The sequence below is a fragment of the Chelonoidis abingdonii genome, chromosome 1 (genome assembly GCF_003597395.2).
Source record: "Chelonoidis abingdonii isolate Lonesome George chromosome 1, CheloAbing_2.0, whole genome shotgun sequence".
NCBI lineage: Eukaryota > Metazoa > Chordata > Testudines > Testudinidae > Chelonoidis > Chelonoidis abingdonii.
The window spans coordinates 84,436,873-84,455,894 of record NC_133769.1 but is presented as its reverse complement, the minus strand read 5'-3'; the positions used below and the strand labels follow the sequence as shown (position 1 = coordinate 84,455,894).

The 19,022-nt window shown below is 40.0% G+C and overlaps 1 protein-coding gene across 4 annotated transcripts in view; it reads left to right on the top strand.

The window, feature by feature from the left end:
• Window positions 1–19,022, top strand: part of POC1B (POC1 centriolar protein B) — a 101,357-nt gene that overhangs the window by 51,083 nt on the left and 31,252 nt on the right. Inside the window, exon 11 of one of the 4 annotated variants that reach the window (XM_032790400.2) lies at window positions 7,457–8,143. The exons of the other annotated variants lie outside the window; for them this stretch is intronic. Coding sequence (XP_032646291.1) covers window positions 7,457–7,582 — 126 coding nt within the window. The 3' untranslated portion in view covers window positions 7,583–8,143. Of the gene's footprint in view, window positions 1–7,456; window positions 8,144–19,022 lie in introns of those variants that run through there. 4 annotated transcript variants of the gene reach the window in all.

The window sequence follows — 19,022 nt, the reverse complement described above, 5'->3', positions numbered from 1 at the left end:
CACGTGGGAAAACATAATCACAACTATACATATAAAATGATGGGGTCTAAATTAGCAGTTATCACCCAAGAAAAAGATCTTGGACTCATTGGGTACTTCTCTGAAAACACCTGCTCAATGTGCAGCGGCAGTCAAAAATGCAAACAGAATGTTAGGAACCATTAGGAAAGGGGTAAATAATACAGTAAATCTAATAATACCATTATATAAGTCCATGATACACCTACAGCTTGAATATTGTGTACAGTTCTGTTTGCCCCCAACTAACTAACTAAATAAATATTGATATTTTAATAACGGAGATATGCCCATCTCCTAGAACTGGAAGGGACCCTGGAGGGTCATTGAGTCCAGCCCCCCGCCTTCACTAGTAGGACCAAGTACTGATTTTGCCCCAGATCCCTAAGTGACCCCCTCAAGGACTGGAGAAGGTACAACAAAGAAGGCCAACAAAAATGATTAGGGGTATGGAACAACTTCCTTATGAGGAGAGATTAAAAAGACTGGGACTGTTCCGCTGCAAAAAGAGATGACTAAGTGGGGGCGGGAGGGCATGATAGAGGTCTATAATGCGGTGACCCCTTTCACACAGCAAGCCTCTGAGTGCAACCGTCCTTATACATTAAAAATATTTTTATAAATGATGGAGGCAAAGCGGGTTGGGGGTGGAGGCTGACAGCTCACAACCCCCCATATAATAACCTCGGGACTCCCCCTAGGGTCCCGTCCCCCAGTTTGAGAACCACTGGGCTATAAAATCTTGAATGGTGTGGTGAAAGTGAATAGGGAAGTGTTATTTACCCCTTCACATAACGTAAGAACCAGGGGCCACCCAATGAAATTAACAGGCAGCAGATTTAAAACAAACGAAAGGAAGTACATCACACAATTCACAGTCAACCTGTTGAACTCATTAACAAGATGTTATGAAGGCCAAAAGTATAACAGCGTTCAAAAGGGAATTTGATAAGTTCATGGAGAATAGGTCCATCAATGACTATTAGCCAAGATGATCAGGGATGCAACTCCACGCTCTGGGTGTCCTAAGTTTCTGGATCAGTCAGGGATTGCCTGTTCTGTTCATTCCCCTGGGGCATCTAGCACTGGCCACTGTTGGAACACAGGATACTGGGCTAGATGGACCTTTGGTCTGACCTAGTAGGGCCACTCAACAAACAGAATTTTCTGGCTATTCAATATTTTTTGAAGTGTGTTGCATCTGAATCTTAACACTGATTGCAGGACTCAAGTGTACATGTATAGATAACAAAGAGAGATATTATAAAGCCCCCAATCACTTAATTTAATCTTATTCATTTATTTACCTGACCTATTACTGCTTTATGAAACATTTGTGTCCAGAATGCATCTTGTGGAGTTGAATAATAAAATGAAGTGTTGATACATCCCTGGTAGCATCCCCTTGATTGCTGACAGCATCCCTTTTAATTTATAGCCTTTTGTTGTCCTTATTATAAGAGAGAGAATTACAAAACTCACCTGTATGACTCTGCCAATAATGTACCAAATGTGAGTGGGTTTCTTGGTTAGCTTGTCCATCTATCACTCAGCCATGGCTCTCACCACACCCTTCTGCATCATAGTATCTGTGCTTGTCCCTTTCTTTCCTCCCTCTGGCTGCATTTCAACATAATTGTTCCCCTTACCCCCTACAGTCCCCATCTTCTCCTTTCCCTACCAGCACAAATCCAGATCCCACATCTATACCCTCCACTTCCCCCTCACCTATGATGACATTTGCCCCACCTTCCCTCCATCACCCACCACCTCCCCATCACCTGTTCATCCCTCTCGTGCCATCATTCCTAATCTCACCCACCCCCTTGCTGTCTCTGGAACACCCTCTCCACCTCTTAAAGAAAAATGAAACAAAATGCTCCCTCCCTCGGAAAGCTACAGAAGGCTTCTTTCCCCAAAATCCTTACAAATTTTAGATTAGTTGGGGGAGCTCTCGCTAAACCTTCCCACGGCGAGCCTAATCCTTTGTCGCTTTGAGGGCCTTCTGTATACCTTGCCTTAAGACCCTTGTATAGGGGCCTTGTAAACCATAGGAAACTCAGTAGGGCCTCAACCTTCCAGGAAGAATGTTTCTATCTATGGGGGGGGGGGGGGGGGAATTGCTACAAAGTGTCAAAAATATTATTTTTTTAAATTTTGAACTACTTTTTTAGGATATTCTAATTCACTTTATACTTGTTGGAAAAATTCTACCTTAAACCAAGATCTATCCTATCATCTTTGAGAATAAGACTTTTTTTTGTGTATTTTAGATTAAGGGACAGAATTAGACTTTTAATGAGAGAAGTCTCTATAACCTTAATTATGGAGTGTCCTGCTGCCTTATTATAATTATGAAAGCTTTGGGAGTTACTGAATTATATGTTGAAATAGTTCTTGGGCACTATGGACTATTGATTGTTAGTTCTGTTGTCTGTTTGAGTAAAATGAGGAAAGAAAGCAATCCCTAGATGTGGCTGTGTGTTAACTTTTCCTGATTTGGTTTTTTGTTGCTGCTGTTCATACAAGAACAGTAAAATAGCTGGAATTTGCACCATTGTTAGCAAGAAGAGACTGCCAGTTCTGAATATTTCCCTCCTACAATCCTATTGTAGTATTTATTGGCTACAAACTGGGGAGGAGGGTCATGAAGGAACATTCAGGGGGACATGGCGGGGCCCAGGCTAACCTCCACAAGGGGTGGGGAGGGAACACCACCTTGCCCCACACCCAGCTGCAGCTCCAGCCCCAGCTTCAGCACTCGTGGCCCCAACCATAGGCTTGCTCCCAGCCCCAACTGCAGCTCTGCTCCCAACCCCAGATCCCAACCAAAGTTTTGGGGTATGTGGGGGGCCCAGACAAGTTCCATTACAGGTGGGGAGGGGGTGTGCCAGAAAACTTTTTGGGACCACTGAAATATTATTTTATGGACAAAATATATTCAGGAAGAGAGAGTTCACATGTAAAGACAGAAAATATTTCAGTAAATGTTGTGACACCAGGGTATCCTAGTTACTAGACAACATTGCAAAACCAGTTCAGAGCCACTTCCTAATTACTTACGTAAGCAGAGATTTGAAAAAACCTATTTGAAAGAACACAATTTATAAAGATGTAAAAGTTTAAAAACTAAATGTTGTACTATCTTCAAAATCAATGTGGAAAAAAAGGTATTCACCTATTGTTCCCCTCAAATAATGCCAGTAATTTGTAATTAATCTGCTAAATTTATAATGAATCGTAAATGTAGCTCATTAAAAACACATTGATCTTTAGGATAACAACATTCTTCATTGGCAAGATATAGAATCGCAGATTTAAGTTCTTTAATGTGTGAGGATCTCCCAACTAGTTTGTTTTTGTTATAAAGGTGGCTTTCTCTCTTCCATTCAAAACGCTACTTGCCTTTTCCCTTCCCCCCCAGCCCCCACTGTACTGCAGACATCTTAGTATTGTCTTTGTGTTCCTGAGTTACCAAAAAGTAAAAGTTGGAAAGGACTTTTTTTTTTTTTTCCTGTAGGACTGTTTCTTTCTGCCCCACCCTTTGGTTTTTGCTTAATGTTGAAGGTGTATTTTTTCAATTAAATGTGCAAAGCAATGCACAGTTAACCTCAGGTCCCATGATAAACCCGGGGTAAGTTGATGTCTCGCTAGCTGTTCTGACAGAAGCAGGAAATCACTCTAGTGTTCCATCTGTTGACCTTGCTCATGTAAACAGGATTTGAAGGAAGCAGAGCAATGTGAAATCTGAACTAGTTATGTTGCCTGTAATACACATTTGCTGCCTCCATTGATACTTATCAAGTGCAAGATGTATTTTTTGTTCGTACACAATATCGACTCTACAGTTGAGACTGTGTGCTAAATATTTTAAGGGGGGGATAAGCATTGTTCCTTTTTGCTTGATGAGGAGTAGATTTAATTTGAAGGTTTTCAAAATGTTTCAAGCGATCAATTTTTTTTTTTTTTTTTTTTTGGAGACAGTGTAACATTTTAAAGAAGGGGTTAGGAACAAAGTTAATGCTCAGAAATTATCATTCAGAAAGATGACATATTGCTAACTAGTCCATGCCCCTTTAGTAGTAGGTGTCTGGATTTCTCGATGCTAAAAGCAGAAAAGATTTTGTCTTATTTATTTTCACAGACGTTAACATAGACTCCCCTTCTTTTCCCACGACCCCTCCCAAGAAAGGTGCCTATCCAGAACTCTAGCAGTTTTTTTGAAATTACCTTCTGGGATGTGACTACTACCAGTATAGATGAATTGTCATCATATGCCACGTAGGCAAATAGTAGCCAATATGGCAGCAAGATTTTGCACCATTTTCCCCTCCCAATGTACAGGCAGTCTTCCCCAGTTCTTTCCCTACCTTACTGGAAGAAGCTGCCATTGATACCTCTGGCTGGGGCACCATCTTTCTTCCTTGGCTTAACGCAGCATCAGAATTACATGGAACAGAAGAGAACAAAGAAAATCTCCTCTAAGAAAAAGTGAAGGAAGAAGGGACCCTTCTGTTCCTCTCTTAACAGTTTTGAACAGGGATCTACACTGGTCGTCCTCCTCCTCTCCGGCCTGACCTGTACAATACACTAAATGAGCGTGCTCTTAAACTTCCCTTGGTCAGTGTAGGCTACAATACTGTCTCTCTTTGGCCTCTCTCGCACATTTCCTGGGCACAGGCTCTCTCTGTTATTCCTCCAAGAAAATGGGATTCTGCAGCCCAGCTGCTCTAGGCCCCAGGGCCAGTGCTGACCCACCCAGCCTCCCCAGTAACTTGAGCACACTCATTCCCTCCGCTCCAACAGTGTGGTCACTCTAGGTTTATGGCTTAACTCTCTAGGAGCGTGTAATAGGTGAAGCAAGCAGACACATAGATAGGCCTTGCAAAGGTTTCTGAGCACACTCATTCTTTTTACTTAGATAGCATAGAAGACCTACAGATCCAGAAAAATTATAATAAAACACTACACACACTTTCCGGCCTCAGTTTCCTCATCATTCTGGAGCATTTCCTTTGCTTATGTCAGAGTTCTCTGAGGAATTCTGAATTCTTCTCCAAATCATGGAGTGTCTACTTCTCCTCCAAGTCAGCTTCCTTTTACCTTGCCTTATTCCAGAGTTAAACAGCCCCTGCACTCCCTGTGCCCTCTTCGCAGGAGAGCATGCCCCTCTTTCTTTCTCTTGAGTTTATAAGTCTTACCACTAACACCCGGTTCCTTTGTTCTGCTGCTGGGAAAATTCTGCTGCTCCAAATCCTACCCCCTCTGCAGACAAACTTGCTTGGGCTAGTTTCTCAACTGGAGTACAGTCATTAGCCTTAACAACTGTCCATTGCCCCTGGTCTTGGAAATACATAATACAGCCCCATGGCTGACTGCACCTACAGTGAGACATCTAATGATACAACAATTTAATAATTTCATCAGTCAGAATTCATAAGTTGTACATAGGCAGAATCCCCAAATTGTCACAGGTTTTGATTCTCTGGTTCTGGAATGCAGTCACATCACAATTACTTGACGTGCGGTATATGTCACTTTAAGAGGCATGCTAGTGCAATTGATAATGGATCTAAAAATTAGCTATACACAAGAGAGAAGTAATACATATGTAATAAGGGAGACATATGATCTTAATGGCCTTTCTTTGCACTGTTTATAATGATTATATTCTAACAGGACATATAACTACTAGTATACTAAGAAAAAATTGGGAATGTATGTTGCATTGCTGCATAATTAAGTGTTAATATATGCCAGGGTGTTCATTAATAGTGCTTTGAGTGAATTGAAGACTGAACTTGACTTAATATCCTATATAGTTGGAAAGGAAGATATCCTGTGCTATTTTTAAGTATGTAGCCTGTGCCCAATAATTACATTCGTTCAGCTATAGTATTAGTTAATAAGTAAAGTCATTAATCATGTTTAAAACAGTAGTGCTTAAGGGCCAACCAGGACCAAGGCCCTATTTTGCTAAGTACTGTACAAATGCAAAGTAGTGGACTGTACCAGATATAGTCAAGCTCCTTTGGCTGGACACTTGAAAAACTGCTGCTGGGGGATCCAAACTCTGCATTCCATGTACCACTAGTGTTCTGGAGCTGGGCATAGTTTAAGCACTGTCCCTGGCTTTGGGCCTCTAGGCAGGCACACCAGGTGCAAACCTTATGTCTGACCCCATGCTCTTGGCAATGGACTCCCTGCAATCCCATTATCCAAAGTTAAGTCATTAGAAGAGTAGCAGCCAAAGCTGGGATCTCTGGACAGTCAGGGCTTGTCCAAGTGGAGATATAGTATGCAGCCTGCACCAGGGTGTGAATGTACAGTGCTATTGTCACACACACAGCTTCATTCGGCACCTGCACCCCTTCTCCCTTATCCCTCTTCTTCCTGTCCCTTTCCGTTTGTTTCCATTTAGCCAATCCCCTCCTGAGTAATCCCACCCAAAGGGTGGAAAGAATCATGGAACCGACATGATATTTGCCACCATCATCTTGTTTACTCTACTTGTGTGTTATGCTTAGTGGCAGATTATCCACTAGGCTAATGGGGCTCATGTTCTGGGGCCCTGGGAAAATGGAGAGCCCAGAAAAATGGGTGCCCCCTGACCCAACCCACTCTTCCCACCCAACACTCCTGCCAGGGAAGCCCCTGTGCCTCAACTCTGCTCCCCAGCAGGAGTGCTGGGTAGGGGTGGGGCAAGCCCCCACGCCCCAACCCCATTTATCCAACAGGAACATCAGGGAGGGGCAGGGGAGACTGCAGGCAGAAGGGGTGGGGAGAGGCTCTCACTTGCTTGGCCCAGGGCCACACAAAATCCACCTCTAGTTATACCCTTTCCCCCAACCCCTGTCTGTCTTGTCTATTTAGATTGTAAGCTCTTTAAGACAGGGTTGGCAATGTGGCCCTATTCTTGGTTGGCCCTCAGGCAATACTATAATAAACATGATTAATAATGAAATTCTTAATATTTTGTTTCATGTTGTAAAATTAACTGATTATTTTCTAGTAGATGAGTTATAGCTGGCAAAAAAAGTCAATTTTTTTTTAATGTGGCAGCAAAACACAGTGTTAAGTGAAATAGTTAAAGAAAGTATCAGAGGAGTAGCCATGTTAGTCTGGATCTGTAAAAGCAGCAGAGAGTCCTGTGGCACCTTATAGACTAACAGACTTTTTGGAGCATGAGCTTCTGACGAAGTGGGTATTTATCCACGAAAGCTCTTGCTCCAAAACGTCTGTTAGTCTATAAGGTGCCACAGGATTCTCTGATAGTTAAAGAAAATATATCAAGTCAGTCTGTTCTTTTTTGTAGTTCCTTTAGCAAAATCAGCACATTTCTGGGAACTGGATGTGTAAAAGTTCCAGGTATTATTTCTGTGTCATAACTTCCTGAGATACTGTACTTGTAAGCTGTCATAGTAATTTTTTCCCCTAGGCTGGGAATCTAAGCTGTTTATCCAAGTTCTCACAGCTGATTCTGAGGCATGTAGAAAATGTCCGGCAGCTATCAACCCACGCATCCAATAACAACTGGTTCCTTCCTCTTCCTGTGGAAGAGTAACATCCTCTGAGAAGAACTGTACCCTGAGGAATGCAAAAACTAGCAGCTAGTCTTTCACACAGGAAATAACTACTAAAGCACTTTCAGAAAAGCGCTTCTTTCACTTGGACTGTCAGCTTGTAATGATCTTTCTGCTGACCTAGGATATGTTTTATTACTGGTCTAAATGCCATTTGTGAATCTGTTAGTTCAATGGAAAATAAAGAACCTAGCATTCACCAGTTCCATAAATATTTTAAACCCTTCTTGTTTTGGATATAGTGGAACAAGTGAATTTAGTTGAGTAATTTATTCAGTTAATTTAACTGAATTTTAAAATGATGAAAATGTTTGGTGGTGGTTGTGTTTATAGTGTGTGTAATATGTGTTTTCCCCTTCCCTTAAAAGTTAATGGGTTATATTTTTTATCTGAAGTTGTGTGTTAAGGCTGTGACACAAACTGACACAAAGCTAGGGAACAAGACATTGAGGCTGGAACAGTGCCCTTGACTTACCCTGCTATTCCTAACCATTGCACAAGTCTGAGCTTGGTACAGGATGCTGACACCATGTGTGCTGCAAAAGTTGAATGTAAACTGAAATGCTTATTTAACAAAACAAAAAATAAAAATATTTAAGATTCAAAATGAGTGATCAAGCACTTTCAAATAAAGTGTATTTTTCTTTTTGTAACTGATTTTAAAGCTCTTCTACCTTTGCTTATCTGACAGCTCTCAAGTCAAGGCCATACAATTCTGTTTATCTTGTTACTGACTACACTGCTAACATCTCGTTCAGTCAAGGAATGCAGTCACCTGCTCCACTTTAAATGGTGGAAGTGACTTATGTCCATGTCAGCTCCATTACAGTGGCTCTCCCTGCTGCTATCATGGTACTCCCTATGTGGTCAATAACTAGCAATAAGAGCAGCTTTGCAGTGCGTATTGTGTTTCTGTGTGTGAGGAAAAAGTACTTATTAATAGTTAAGAGCAGAAGGGACCATTATGATTGTCCAGGCTAACCACCTGCATATCTCCAGGCCATGGGATTTCACCTAGTAATTTCTGCATGACGCTAACATCTGCTTGAGCTAGAGCATATGTATTTTTTTTTCTTTTTTTTTTTTTTTTAGGAAAGATCTCCATCATTTGAAATCTAAGTCAAGATTGGAGATATCCCTTGTTATGCATTTATCTGTTACTATCAGAAAACTTCTCCTCTTTTAGGTGTTTATGAATCCAGACCACATGAGCTTTTTTAACCTTCTCTTCATTAAATGAAACAATGTTTTAAGATTCTCACTATAAGTTTTCCAGGCCTTGAATCATTCTTGTAGCTCTCTTTCTGAACCTCTTCCAGTTTTTCCACATCCTTTTTGATGTGCAGACACCCGAACTGGACAAAATAATCCAACAATGGTCTTACCAATGCAGTAATACATATGTAAGACCAACTTCCTCCTCCTACTTGATATTTCCCTACTTATTATACAACCAATGATTACCTTTGCACTCTCAGATGTTATATCACACTGCAAACTCTTGTTCAGTTGATTATATACCATAACACCTTAGTTCTTTTTAGTGTCACTGCTTTCCAAGCTAGATCCACTGCCACATCCTACCAGTTTGATCTAGTTTATTTGTTACTAGATGTGTGTCCTTGTATTTGGCTATATTAAAATTCATGGTGTTTGAATGAACCATGCTTGCCAAGTGACCCAGATTACTCTGTAGATTTGACCTGTCTTCATTATTTACCATTCCACCAATCTTTGTGATCTGTAAACTTTTTCAGAAATTTCGTTTTCTTCTCGATTATTGATTAAGATATTGACCAGCAGTGGGCCAATAACAGATTCTACTGGAATTACTAGAAACACCACCATTTGTTGATAATTCAACGTTTTACTTTTGGATTTTAATCAACTAACTAGTTTTTAACCTATTTCATGTGTTACACTGTCTTTCTATAGTACTAATTTTAGTCAGAATATTGTGCAGTATGAAATCAAATGTATTACAGATGTCTAGGTTTATTTTGTCAACACATTTCCTTTTTTTCAACCAAGATTACAGTCTAATCGAAAAAGAGTATTAAATTTGTTTGACAAGATCTGTTTTTCATTAAAGCTCCCTGATTGGCATTAATTATGCTACCATTCTTCACTGATTGCATCTCATACCAGCTGTTCACTGATACTTATTTTTATTTATTTATGTATTTATTTATTTGCCGGACATCATTATCAAGCTATGCTACCTAAAGTTACACAGGTCATTCTGTTTGCCCATTTTAAATATTGATGCATTAGATTTGGAGAAATTCCAGAGGACGGGAAACAGTGTTCCAAGATATATTATAAAATTAACATCAGTGGCTCACTGGTTCAATTTTTTAAAAGATTTTGGGATGCAAGTTATCTAGTTCCCCAGAATTAAAGATGTTTAAACATAGATGCTGTTTAACACTCTCCTTAGTTGTTGTTGGAATAGAAATTTATTTCTTTACCACTGTAAAATATGAAAATACATCCATCTTTCAAAATAAAGAACAGAAATACTTATTTTAAACACACTTTTTGTGCATCATCATTAACAATCTTAACACTGCCATACTATGTCTACTATTTTTGTTTTGTTTTGGTATATTTAAGCGCAATCCTTATTGTCCTTTGCCCTAATAGCCATAGACATGTTCCTTGATACCTTTAGCTTCCTATATCAAATGTCTACATGTCAACTTCCCCTTTGTTTATATTTATAATATATTATTGCTTTATAATACCTATGAAGGCACTAGGCCCCCAGCCAGCAGAGTGGCACTTTGAGTTGTTGATCTGAGATTATAGTGCCAACTGCTATTTCTGGGCACTGCAGGTTTTCATTTTATTGTCATTTTAACAATGCTTTTAAAAAATCATTGTATTCTGTGCCATACTGTATGGGTTTATCTGTTACCGTCTCCTGACCAGTAGAGAGTATTTTATCTCTAGACTCTGGAGAGGGCGTGTGTGTACCTCTCCATGCCCCCAGAGAGGGGAGGAGAAGCTTGGAATTGCACTGTCCTTCATGACAAGAGTTAAGCAGCCAATTACCAAGCCTGTGTGGGGTAATGTGAAAGCAGGAAGGAGAGCAGCCATCACCCTGCTACTCTGTTGTTAGATGCAGGCTTTGTGTTTTGGTGATATCAACAACTGTTGCAGGAGATGCAAAAACAAAAAGCAAACATCCACAAAACTCTTGAGGCTTGTCTGCACTGCAAAGTTAACACAACTGTTGCTCCGAACTTCAATCCTGTCTGCACACAAAGCTCTTAACTCAAGATCTGTGGTGCTGTTAATTTGAGTTGGCCAGCCCAAAAGGGGGTATAGACTAAAACTTAAGTGAGCACAACTTGTCAGCATTCTAATGTAGACATAGGTTAGTGCCACTCAAGCGCTGCAAGCTCTCTAATGCCATCCCACAATTTTCACCCGTGTGCCCAAAAAAACAGACAAGTTCCCCCCATAGTCCACTGGGAAAGAATTCAAAATCAGCTTAGCTTACTGCAGTGCTAAGAGTCAGAGGATTCACAAACAAGTGAATACCATGTCGGTGTGGACACAATAATGTGAGTGTTTCACAGTGTGGTTATCATCTCTTGAGGTAGACTAACTCAAGAACAGTAGATCACTCAAATTAATTCTTGAATGAAGATTTACATTTAAGGTATGTCTACACTGTGTTAAAACATCCGCAGCACTGAATCTCACAGCCTGTGCCAATTGACTTGAGCTTGCAGGGCTTGGGCTGCAGAGCTATGAAATTTCAATGTAGGCATTCAGGCTCAGACCTTAGAGCCTGGGCTCCAGCTCAAGCCCAAATGTCTACACTACAATTTCATAGCCCTGCAAGCATGACGCAGCTGATGGGAGCCAGCTGAGGCCATGCTGCAGGTCTTTTAATGCACTGTAGACACACCATAAAGGCCTGAACTTAAAAGGACAAAAGCTGTCAATTTCTCTTCAGTCTAAATATAGATGTTAAAAGTAATCTGTCCCTGTTCTGGGATCTCAAACAGAGGGGAGTTGTATTTGATGGTAATGGGGATGAGGTTACAGATCAATGGCAGTGTGATTTATTTTGTTTGGGAAGTGCTTGTAGGAAGATTGAGAAATGAACTGGGTAGGGAATGGGTAGGTAGGATAATTCAGTGGCTATTGTAGTCTCCCCTAGGTGTTTGTATTCTGGTATCTAGCTGTGGTGGTTGCATCCTTTGACTGGAACAGTGCTGACATTTACAGGGGTTATGGGATGGAGTTTTTGGTTATGAGGACTTTGGCTCCTCAGTTAACTTGGGAGTGGGCAGGTGGAGACAAGGCATGAAGAAATCTTGTTTACAGTTTAAACCAGAAGCTATATGCTTATTTTCAGCCCCGGATATTTCACCTCTACGTAACTCTCAACTTATATCAGGCACCTACAGTTCTAAACTTTTAAATAAATCACAATGCGTTTGCAATTTACAGCAATGAAATAGGTAGTCAGATCTTGTATTTCAGTATGTAAACTGATTATCAGTGGGGATCAGGAAGTAGTTCTCTCTCCACGTACAAAATTAAATAAGTGCAATTTATAATTTTCACATTCTCTTGAAGCAACAGGTTTTGGCTGCTGTTAGAGGATCAAGGTAGATGGGCTGATCCAGCATAGCAGGCTCTCTTCCCATATTGCTAAGCAAAAACAAAACATTTTTCATGTTACTGTAGCTTTTGAGTGATTTTTTTTAAAGTAAACATCTCATGCCATGCAATACATATATGATAATTAAAAATTGATAGCCTGATTAAATATTCAAATTAATTATTTGGTCCTGTTGTAAACATGTGTTCAACAAATGAAAAGTAGTAATGAATGGGGAGTAGTATAATGTTCCTGTTAATGCATGTCTGTCTTCTACCACAGTTGATCTTAATGATTCTCTTAGTTATTCCCTTAGTATGTGATATATAATGTACTATTAATATAATTACTTTAGTAAAGCAATTAAATGTTGTTGGCATCTTTAATTGCGCCTTGACCTATTGATCTCATGTTGAGCTTTAAAATGTCTTTTAAATATAAATGAGACCCTAAGCCTGCATTCTAATCAGCACAGGCAGATCCTTGTGCCTGTCCAGAGACCATTCATTTTTATGGTACAGCTACATGGGTGGACCCTTATGCTTACACAAATGAATGGCAGGATCTGGACCAATGTTTGTACCAACAATATCTTGTGTGTAAACAAGCTATGCATTTAATCTGATCTTTGTAGATGGTCTCTGCGTATGTTTCATCACCATTTGAAAAGTGCTTAGTGCATTTTACTTTCCTTGTTATAGGGAAGCGTGTAGATGACATATAGCATTACAGTCTGCACCTGCCTTAAAAAATAATTAAAATCAGTAGCCCAGACCTAAAATTCTTGTCTTTCATGCTGCAGCTGCTGCTTTTTGCATTAATTCAAAAACAGTGCACTCCAAGGTTAATGTGCTTTTCTTGTGCATAATATCCTTGCACTTACATAGTTTCATCAGAGGCTCTTGTACTTATAAAAAGATGGATGAGCATTATCCTATTTTACAGATGCCTTATCCCACACTCATTGAAATCTGTAGCAAAGCTTCCATTAGAAACAGAACCCAAGTTTCAGGACTCCAGTTGTCCTGTTCTAGCGATAAGAGCACAGTTTTCTAGACCAAATCTCCAGTTGTTTATTATTGTATAGCAATACAAGAAACTCATATTGTACAGAGCTCAAATATGAGGTACCACACACTTTGACTTTCTATCCTGGTTTTGGTATGTACCTGTATTTGTGTGTCAGCTGCCAATGTAAATTAATCACATTAAAAGGAAGTTCATTTAAACTGGAAAAAATGATTTATATTAGATCTGAAATTTTGTCTCAAGGCTTTGATGTGGCATTTTTAGGAGGATATACCAATTTGTGCAGACCTAGCTAATAAAAATTGACATTGAGTAATATAAGTCTTGACAGTTCCTATCTGGAAGTCACTGATGTGAATATAACATTGCATGCCACTGTATTGTGGAGCAACGGAAGAGTTAACAAGGGTTGAGCAACGTTTGTGAATATAGTGGTATATAAACTTCTCTTTGTGTGCAAAAGAGAAAACAAAGTGAATACTAATCTATACCAGTACTGTGTAGTTCTGTGTAGTAACCTCCAAAAGTTGTTAATTGTCCAGTGGTATATTTATTATTTTTAAATCTTCTATTTTGTGATGCTGGCATTTTGTGTAAAAGATCTGCAGCAATGTTTGGGAAGTGAATTTGCCTAGGTAAGTGGTATGAATAAAACACATCTATAATATTGCATTAGATATAGTAACTTACCTTTAAATGATAAGCATTTTATTCAATGTTCCTATTTTCTTTATAATTAAGTTTATATTTACAGGGGGTGGGGGTGGGGGTGTGTGTACACACACACACAGTGTTATGCCATTTACATTATTTAATTTTTTTATTTTAAATTATTTAAATTTTTCGCTTAACAACAATATTGCCACACAGTTTAAAATTATGCACACAATTAAATTGATATGCTACATTTGCATGCATTTAATGATGTGGAATGTACACTGAATATATAGTATATTTCTAAATACTAATCAATCCACAGTGAACCTGTTCTTTAATCTTTTTTTTAAAGTTGTGGCACTAAATTGCCACATAATTACCATGCTGGTGGATGATAGAATGGGAATGTCCCTAATGTCCCCTATTTTCCTAATGTTGGCACCTCAGCTAGGCAAAAACTTCCTAAACATACCAATAGCGGCATTAGTTAGTATGTAAATTTGATCTTCAAACTCCAGTAGCCAACAAGTTCCCAGAACAATTGCTCACATTTGCTGTCTTGTCACAATTGTGACTTGAATTGCATCCTGGTGCTCTTTAATGGGCTGCTAGAACCATGACCCTTCTGATACCTAGGCATCTATTTCAATTTGAAGTTTTATTTTTTCTTTTAAATTTCAACAGTAGCAGCCCAAAGAGCTCTACTCAGCTATAAAAGTGCTTCAAAACATAGTTCTATACAGCAGTCTTGAAAAATTACATCCAAAGTATTACCAGTGAATTCTCTGGTCGTAGTGCAACCAAACAGAACTTGTCTTTGTATATCTACCAAGCTTGTGTACCACCATGTTTAACACTTTAATTGTTGCTGGACAATGTACATGTTTTGATAGAACTTCTAATAGAATCATAGAATATCAGGGTTGGAAGGGACCTCGGGAGGTCATCAAGTCCACCCCCCTGCTCAAAGCAGGACCAATCCCCAACTAAATCATCCCAGCCAGGGCTTTGTCAAGCCTGACTGTAGAAACCTCTAAGGTAGGAGATTCCACCACCTCCCTAGGTAACCCATTCCAGTGCTTCACCCTCCCAGTGAAAAAGTTTTTCCTAATATCCAACCTAAACTTCCCATACTGCAACTTGAGACCATTACTCCTTGTTCTGTCATCTGGTACCACTGAGAACAGCCTAACTCCATCCTGTTTGGAACCCCCTTTCAGGTAGTTGAAGGCAGCTATCAAATCCCTCCTCATTCTTCTCTTCTACAGACTAAATAAACCCAGTTCCCTGAGCCTCTTCTCATAAGTCATGTGCTCCAGCCCCCTAATAATTTTTGATGCCCTCAGCTGAACTCTTTACAATTTTTCCACATCTTTCTTGTAGTGTGGGGCCCAAAACTGGGCACAGTACTCAAGATGAGGCCTCACCAATGTCGAATAGGGGGGAATGATCACATCCCTCAATCTGCTGGCAGTGCTCCTATACAGCCCAATATGCTGTTAGCCTTCTTGGTAACAAGGGCACGGTATTGACTCATATCCAGCTTCTTGTCCACTGTAACCCGTAGGTCCTTTTCTGCAGAACTGCTGCCTAGCCACTTGGTCTCTAGTCTGTAGCAGTGCATGGGATTCTTCCACCCTAAGTGCAGGACTCTGCACTTGTGGCCTTGTTGAATCTCATCAGATATCTTTTGTCCCAATCCTCTAATTTGTCTAGGTCCTTCTGTATCCTGTCCCTACCCTCCAGCATATCTACCACTCCTCCAAGTTTAGTGTCATCTGCAAACTTGCTGAGGGTGCAATCCGTGCCATCTTCCAGGTGATTAATGAAGATATTGAACAAAACCAGCCCCAGGACCGACCCTTGGGGCACTCCACTTGATACCTGCTGCCAACTAGACATGGAGCCATTGATCACTACCCGTTGAGCCCGATGATCTAGTCAGCTTTCTATCCACCTTATAGTCCATTCATCCAGCCCATACTACTTTAACTTGCTGGCAAGAATACTATGGGAGACTGTATCAAAAGTTTAGTATAATAGAATACTAACGACAATAAATGAGATGTCAAAAATATACCAAGTATGTCAGATCACCCTACAGAAATGTTTCTTGAACATTTAGGATGAGATTCTCCAAAACTTTCAGTAATGGCTTAATTCTTCTTCCATTGGCTGCAGTAGAAGCAAGGTTAGGCCAGTGCTGAGTGCTTCTGAAAATCCCACCCTTGTGTTCTTCTAGGCTGCACTGAGTGTTACATTTATCCATACACATTAAAGAGCATGTCCCAAATGGTCTATGCATTACTAAATCTCCCCAATGAAATTGATTAACATGGTCTTTTTCCTCTTACTCCAATTATTGAATAAAAATAGCATATAAATAGTTCTTCAAAATAATTTTTCAAACATGTTTTCACTTGGAATGTTTTCTCGGACAAGTATTGTTAGAGCACTTTTTGTCCTTTTGAAACCTTACTTCATCGACCATTTTAAATGTAATGTTTATTAATAAAGTTTTAGTCAAGTACTGAAGTGCTGTCACCATTACATAGTACTATTTCTCATTTTCCTGGCTGGCAGTCAGGGGTTTAGATGGCAAGCTGTGAAATACTATTTTTCTGGCACTAGCATCTGGCTCTTTGGCTGACTCCTCAATCAGTTGTGCTGGGAATCTCTTGTAGCTGTGTTGCAGATGGGTTTCTCGTGCTTCTTATTCCATGACATATTCTTGCAAATGATTTGACTTGGATTTGCGTTTCTCCACAGAAATAGAGCAACATATCTGGTGCTGTTGTAGGTAGCTTCCTGTTGTTAAATTCTCACTCCCCCATCATAAGGGGAGAGAGACTGATAGCTCTTTTACAATCTCAGATCTGCCAATGAAGCATGTTTTTGAAAAAGAGAAAAAAATATCTCTCTCTCTCTCTCTCTCTCTCTCTCTCTCGTTCTGGAAAATTAGGAACTGGGATGCCAGGTTCCCTTCTGACAGCAGCTAAAAATGAATTCTAGAAAGATAACGATCAGTGAATTTATTTTTATAGAGTTCTCTGTTGTATAGTGTGGTACCAGAGTATCTGAACACCTCACAAACATTAATTAATTTTATCTTCACAAAACTCTGGTGTTGGGAGAGTATTATCTTTGTTATACACATGAGGAACTAATGTACTAGTGACCCTCGCTTGTTGCCTGCTCATGCAGGGATCCAAGGAACCATCTTATTCCCCCTGCACTTGCTGCCCATATCACAAGTAGCAGCACTGGAGGAAAAGCAGCAGCCACAGGCCTACTATTCTTCCTCCTGTACTGAAGAATGAGCAGGCATAGGTGAACCTTAGCTCCCTGCCTTCCTTCCACACCCATGTACTGGCCAGTGCAGAGTAGATTGTGACTCCAAGTCACTCCTGGTCTGGTCCTGAGCCGGTGCAACTATGCGCTACCCCTTACTCAGGGCAGATTGTAAAACTACACTCTAGCATAGTACAGTTGTAGACAGTCACATTCACATGGGAAGTGTCTAGTATATTAGGAAGAGAACAGTTCTGAATCCCAGTCCAGTGCTTTAACCAAAAGACCATTTTGTGTGTATGTGCACGTGCACATCTACATGATGAGAAACACCAAATCTACTGACGCCACATTTTAGGAAGTCTTCCTAAAAGTAGTTGTGGCTCTAATCGGGCTTTGTGTTCTGGAAGAAGTGGTTTTTTGTTTTGTTTTTGTTTTTTTGGTAAGAGAAAATAGTTAATTTAATGGGAATCTGCAGTAGCTTCAACATAGTTGTGGCTGGGAATACACTTAGAACTAGAGCTGGCTGAAATTTTTTTACCAACTATTTTTTTTCTGATGTAAAATGCCATTTTAATTAAACTTTCATGAAAAATATTCTGTTTCTGTCAAAAATTTCAGATTTCACTGAAAAAAACAAAAAAAAATCCTCAGTTTTGGCATTTTGGAAAAATCCAATAACTGCCAATGAAAATTTTTGACAAAAATAAACTTTCATTTTCTCCTAAAATTTTTAATGGGAAATAAAATACACTTTCCAAACAGATCTTCTTAGAATTATGTTTCCATTTACCTCCCTTTTCTTTGTTTTTATTGAGTTTTGTTCTGTATATGGGTATCCCAAAGTCTCCAGGCTTCAAGCACTGTTCTGGCTGCAGTAAGTTGATGCCAATCAGCAGTCCTTACTCCAGCTACTTAAAGTTTTTGGCTGAGGACCGTGTTTGCGATAAGTGCCCCATCTGCAAGGTTTTTAAACCCTGAACCAAAAATGGCAGAGTGGTTTATTTTAGAGATCTTCTGATGGAGGCAACTATGTGCCCTCATTCAATACCCAGCTACTCAATATGGGAAAATTCTGTCTAAACCCCCTCCAAGAGGGTGCTGCCAGACTTAGCAGCTTCTCTGTGCCAAAGGGAGTGGGATAGAAGACACCATTCCTCATAATCATAGAAAATCAGGGTGGATTCTCTGCAGCTTGAGATCTTCAAACCACAATTTGAAGACTTCAATAACTCGGACATAGGTTAGGGGTTTGTTATAGAAGTGGATGGGTAGGGTTCTGTGGCCTGCTTTGTGCAGGAGGTCAGACTAGATGATCATATTGGTCCCTTCTGACCTATGAGTCTATGAGGTCATCTAGTCCAACCCCCTGCTGAAAGCAGGACCAATCTCCAGACAGATTTTTACCCCAGTTCCCTAAATGACTCCCATAAGGAGAAATCAGTTTAAATGTTGGCATCATTGGACAGGTGATCCCCTTTACTGCATTCTGCCGTGAACCGTACCAAGTGGTCAATTCTGCCAAGTCAAGGGATACCGTCAAAAACTACTCAATTTCCTGCTTTGTCTGAGACTTTGAGTTTTGTTCCCCCAGCTGTTTTATCAGTACCACCTACGGCCAAGGCATATGTGGTGGCATGGCACCTTTACATTTGTTAGTACTAGATTTGCTGCTCGTGCAGGATGACTCTGTCACAGTTTCAGGATAACAGCACCTGTATTCCTCTCCTATTTAAAGGTTTCCAGCTCCCAGCTGTTACCTCTTGGGCAAAGACCTATATCTCTCTCACTCTTGACCAGAGATTTCTAAGTTGCACAGC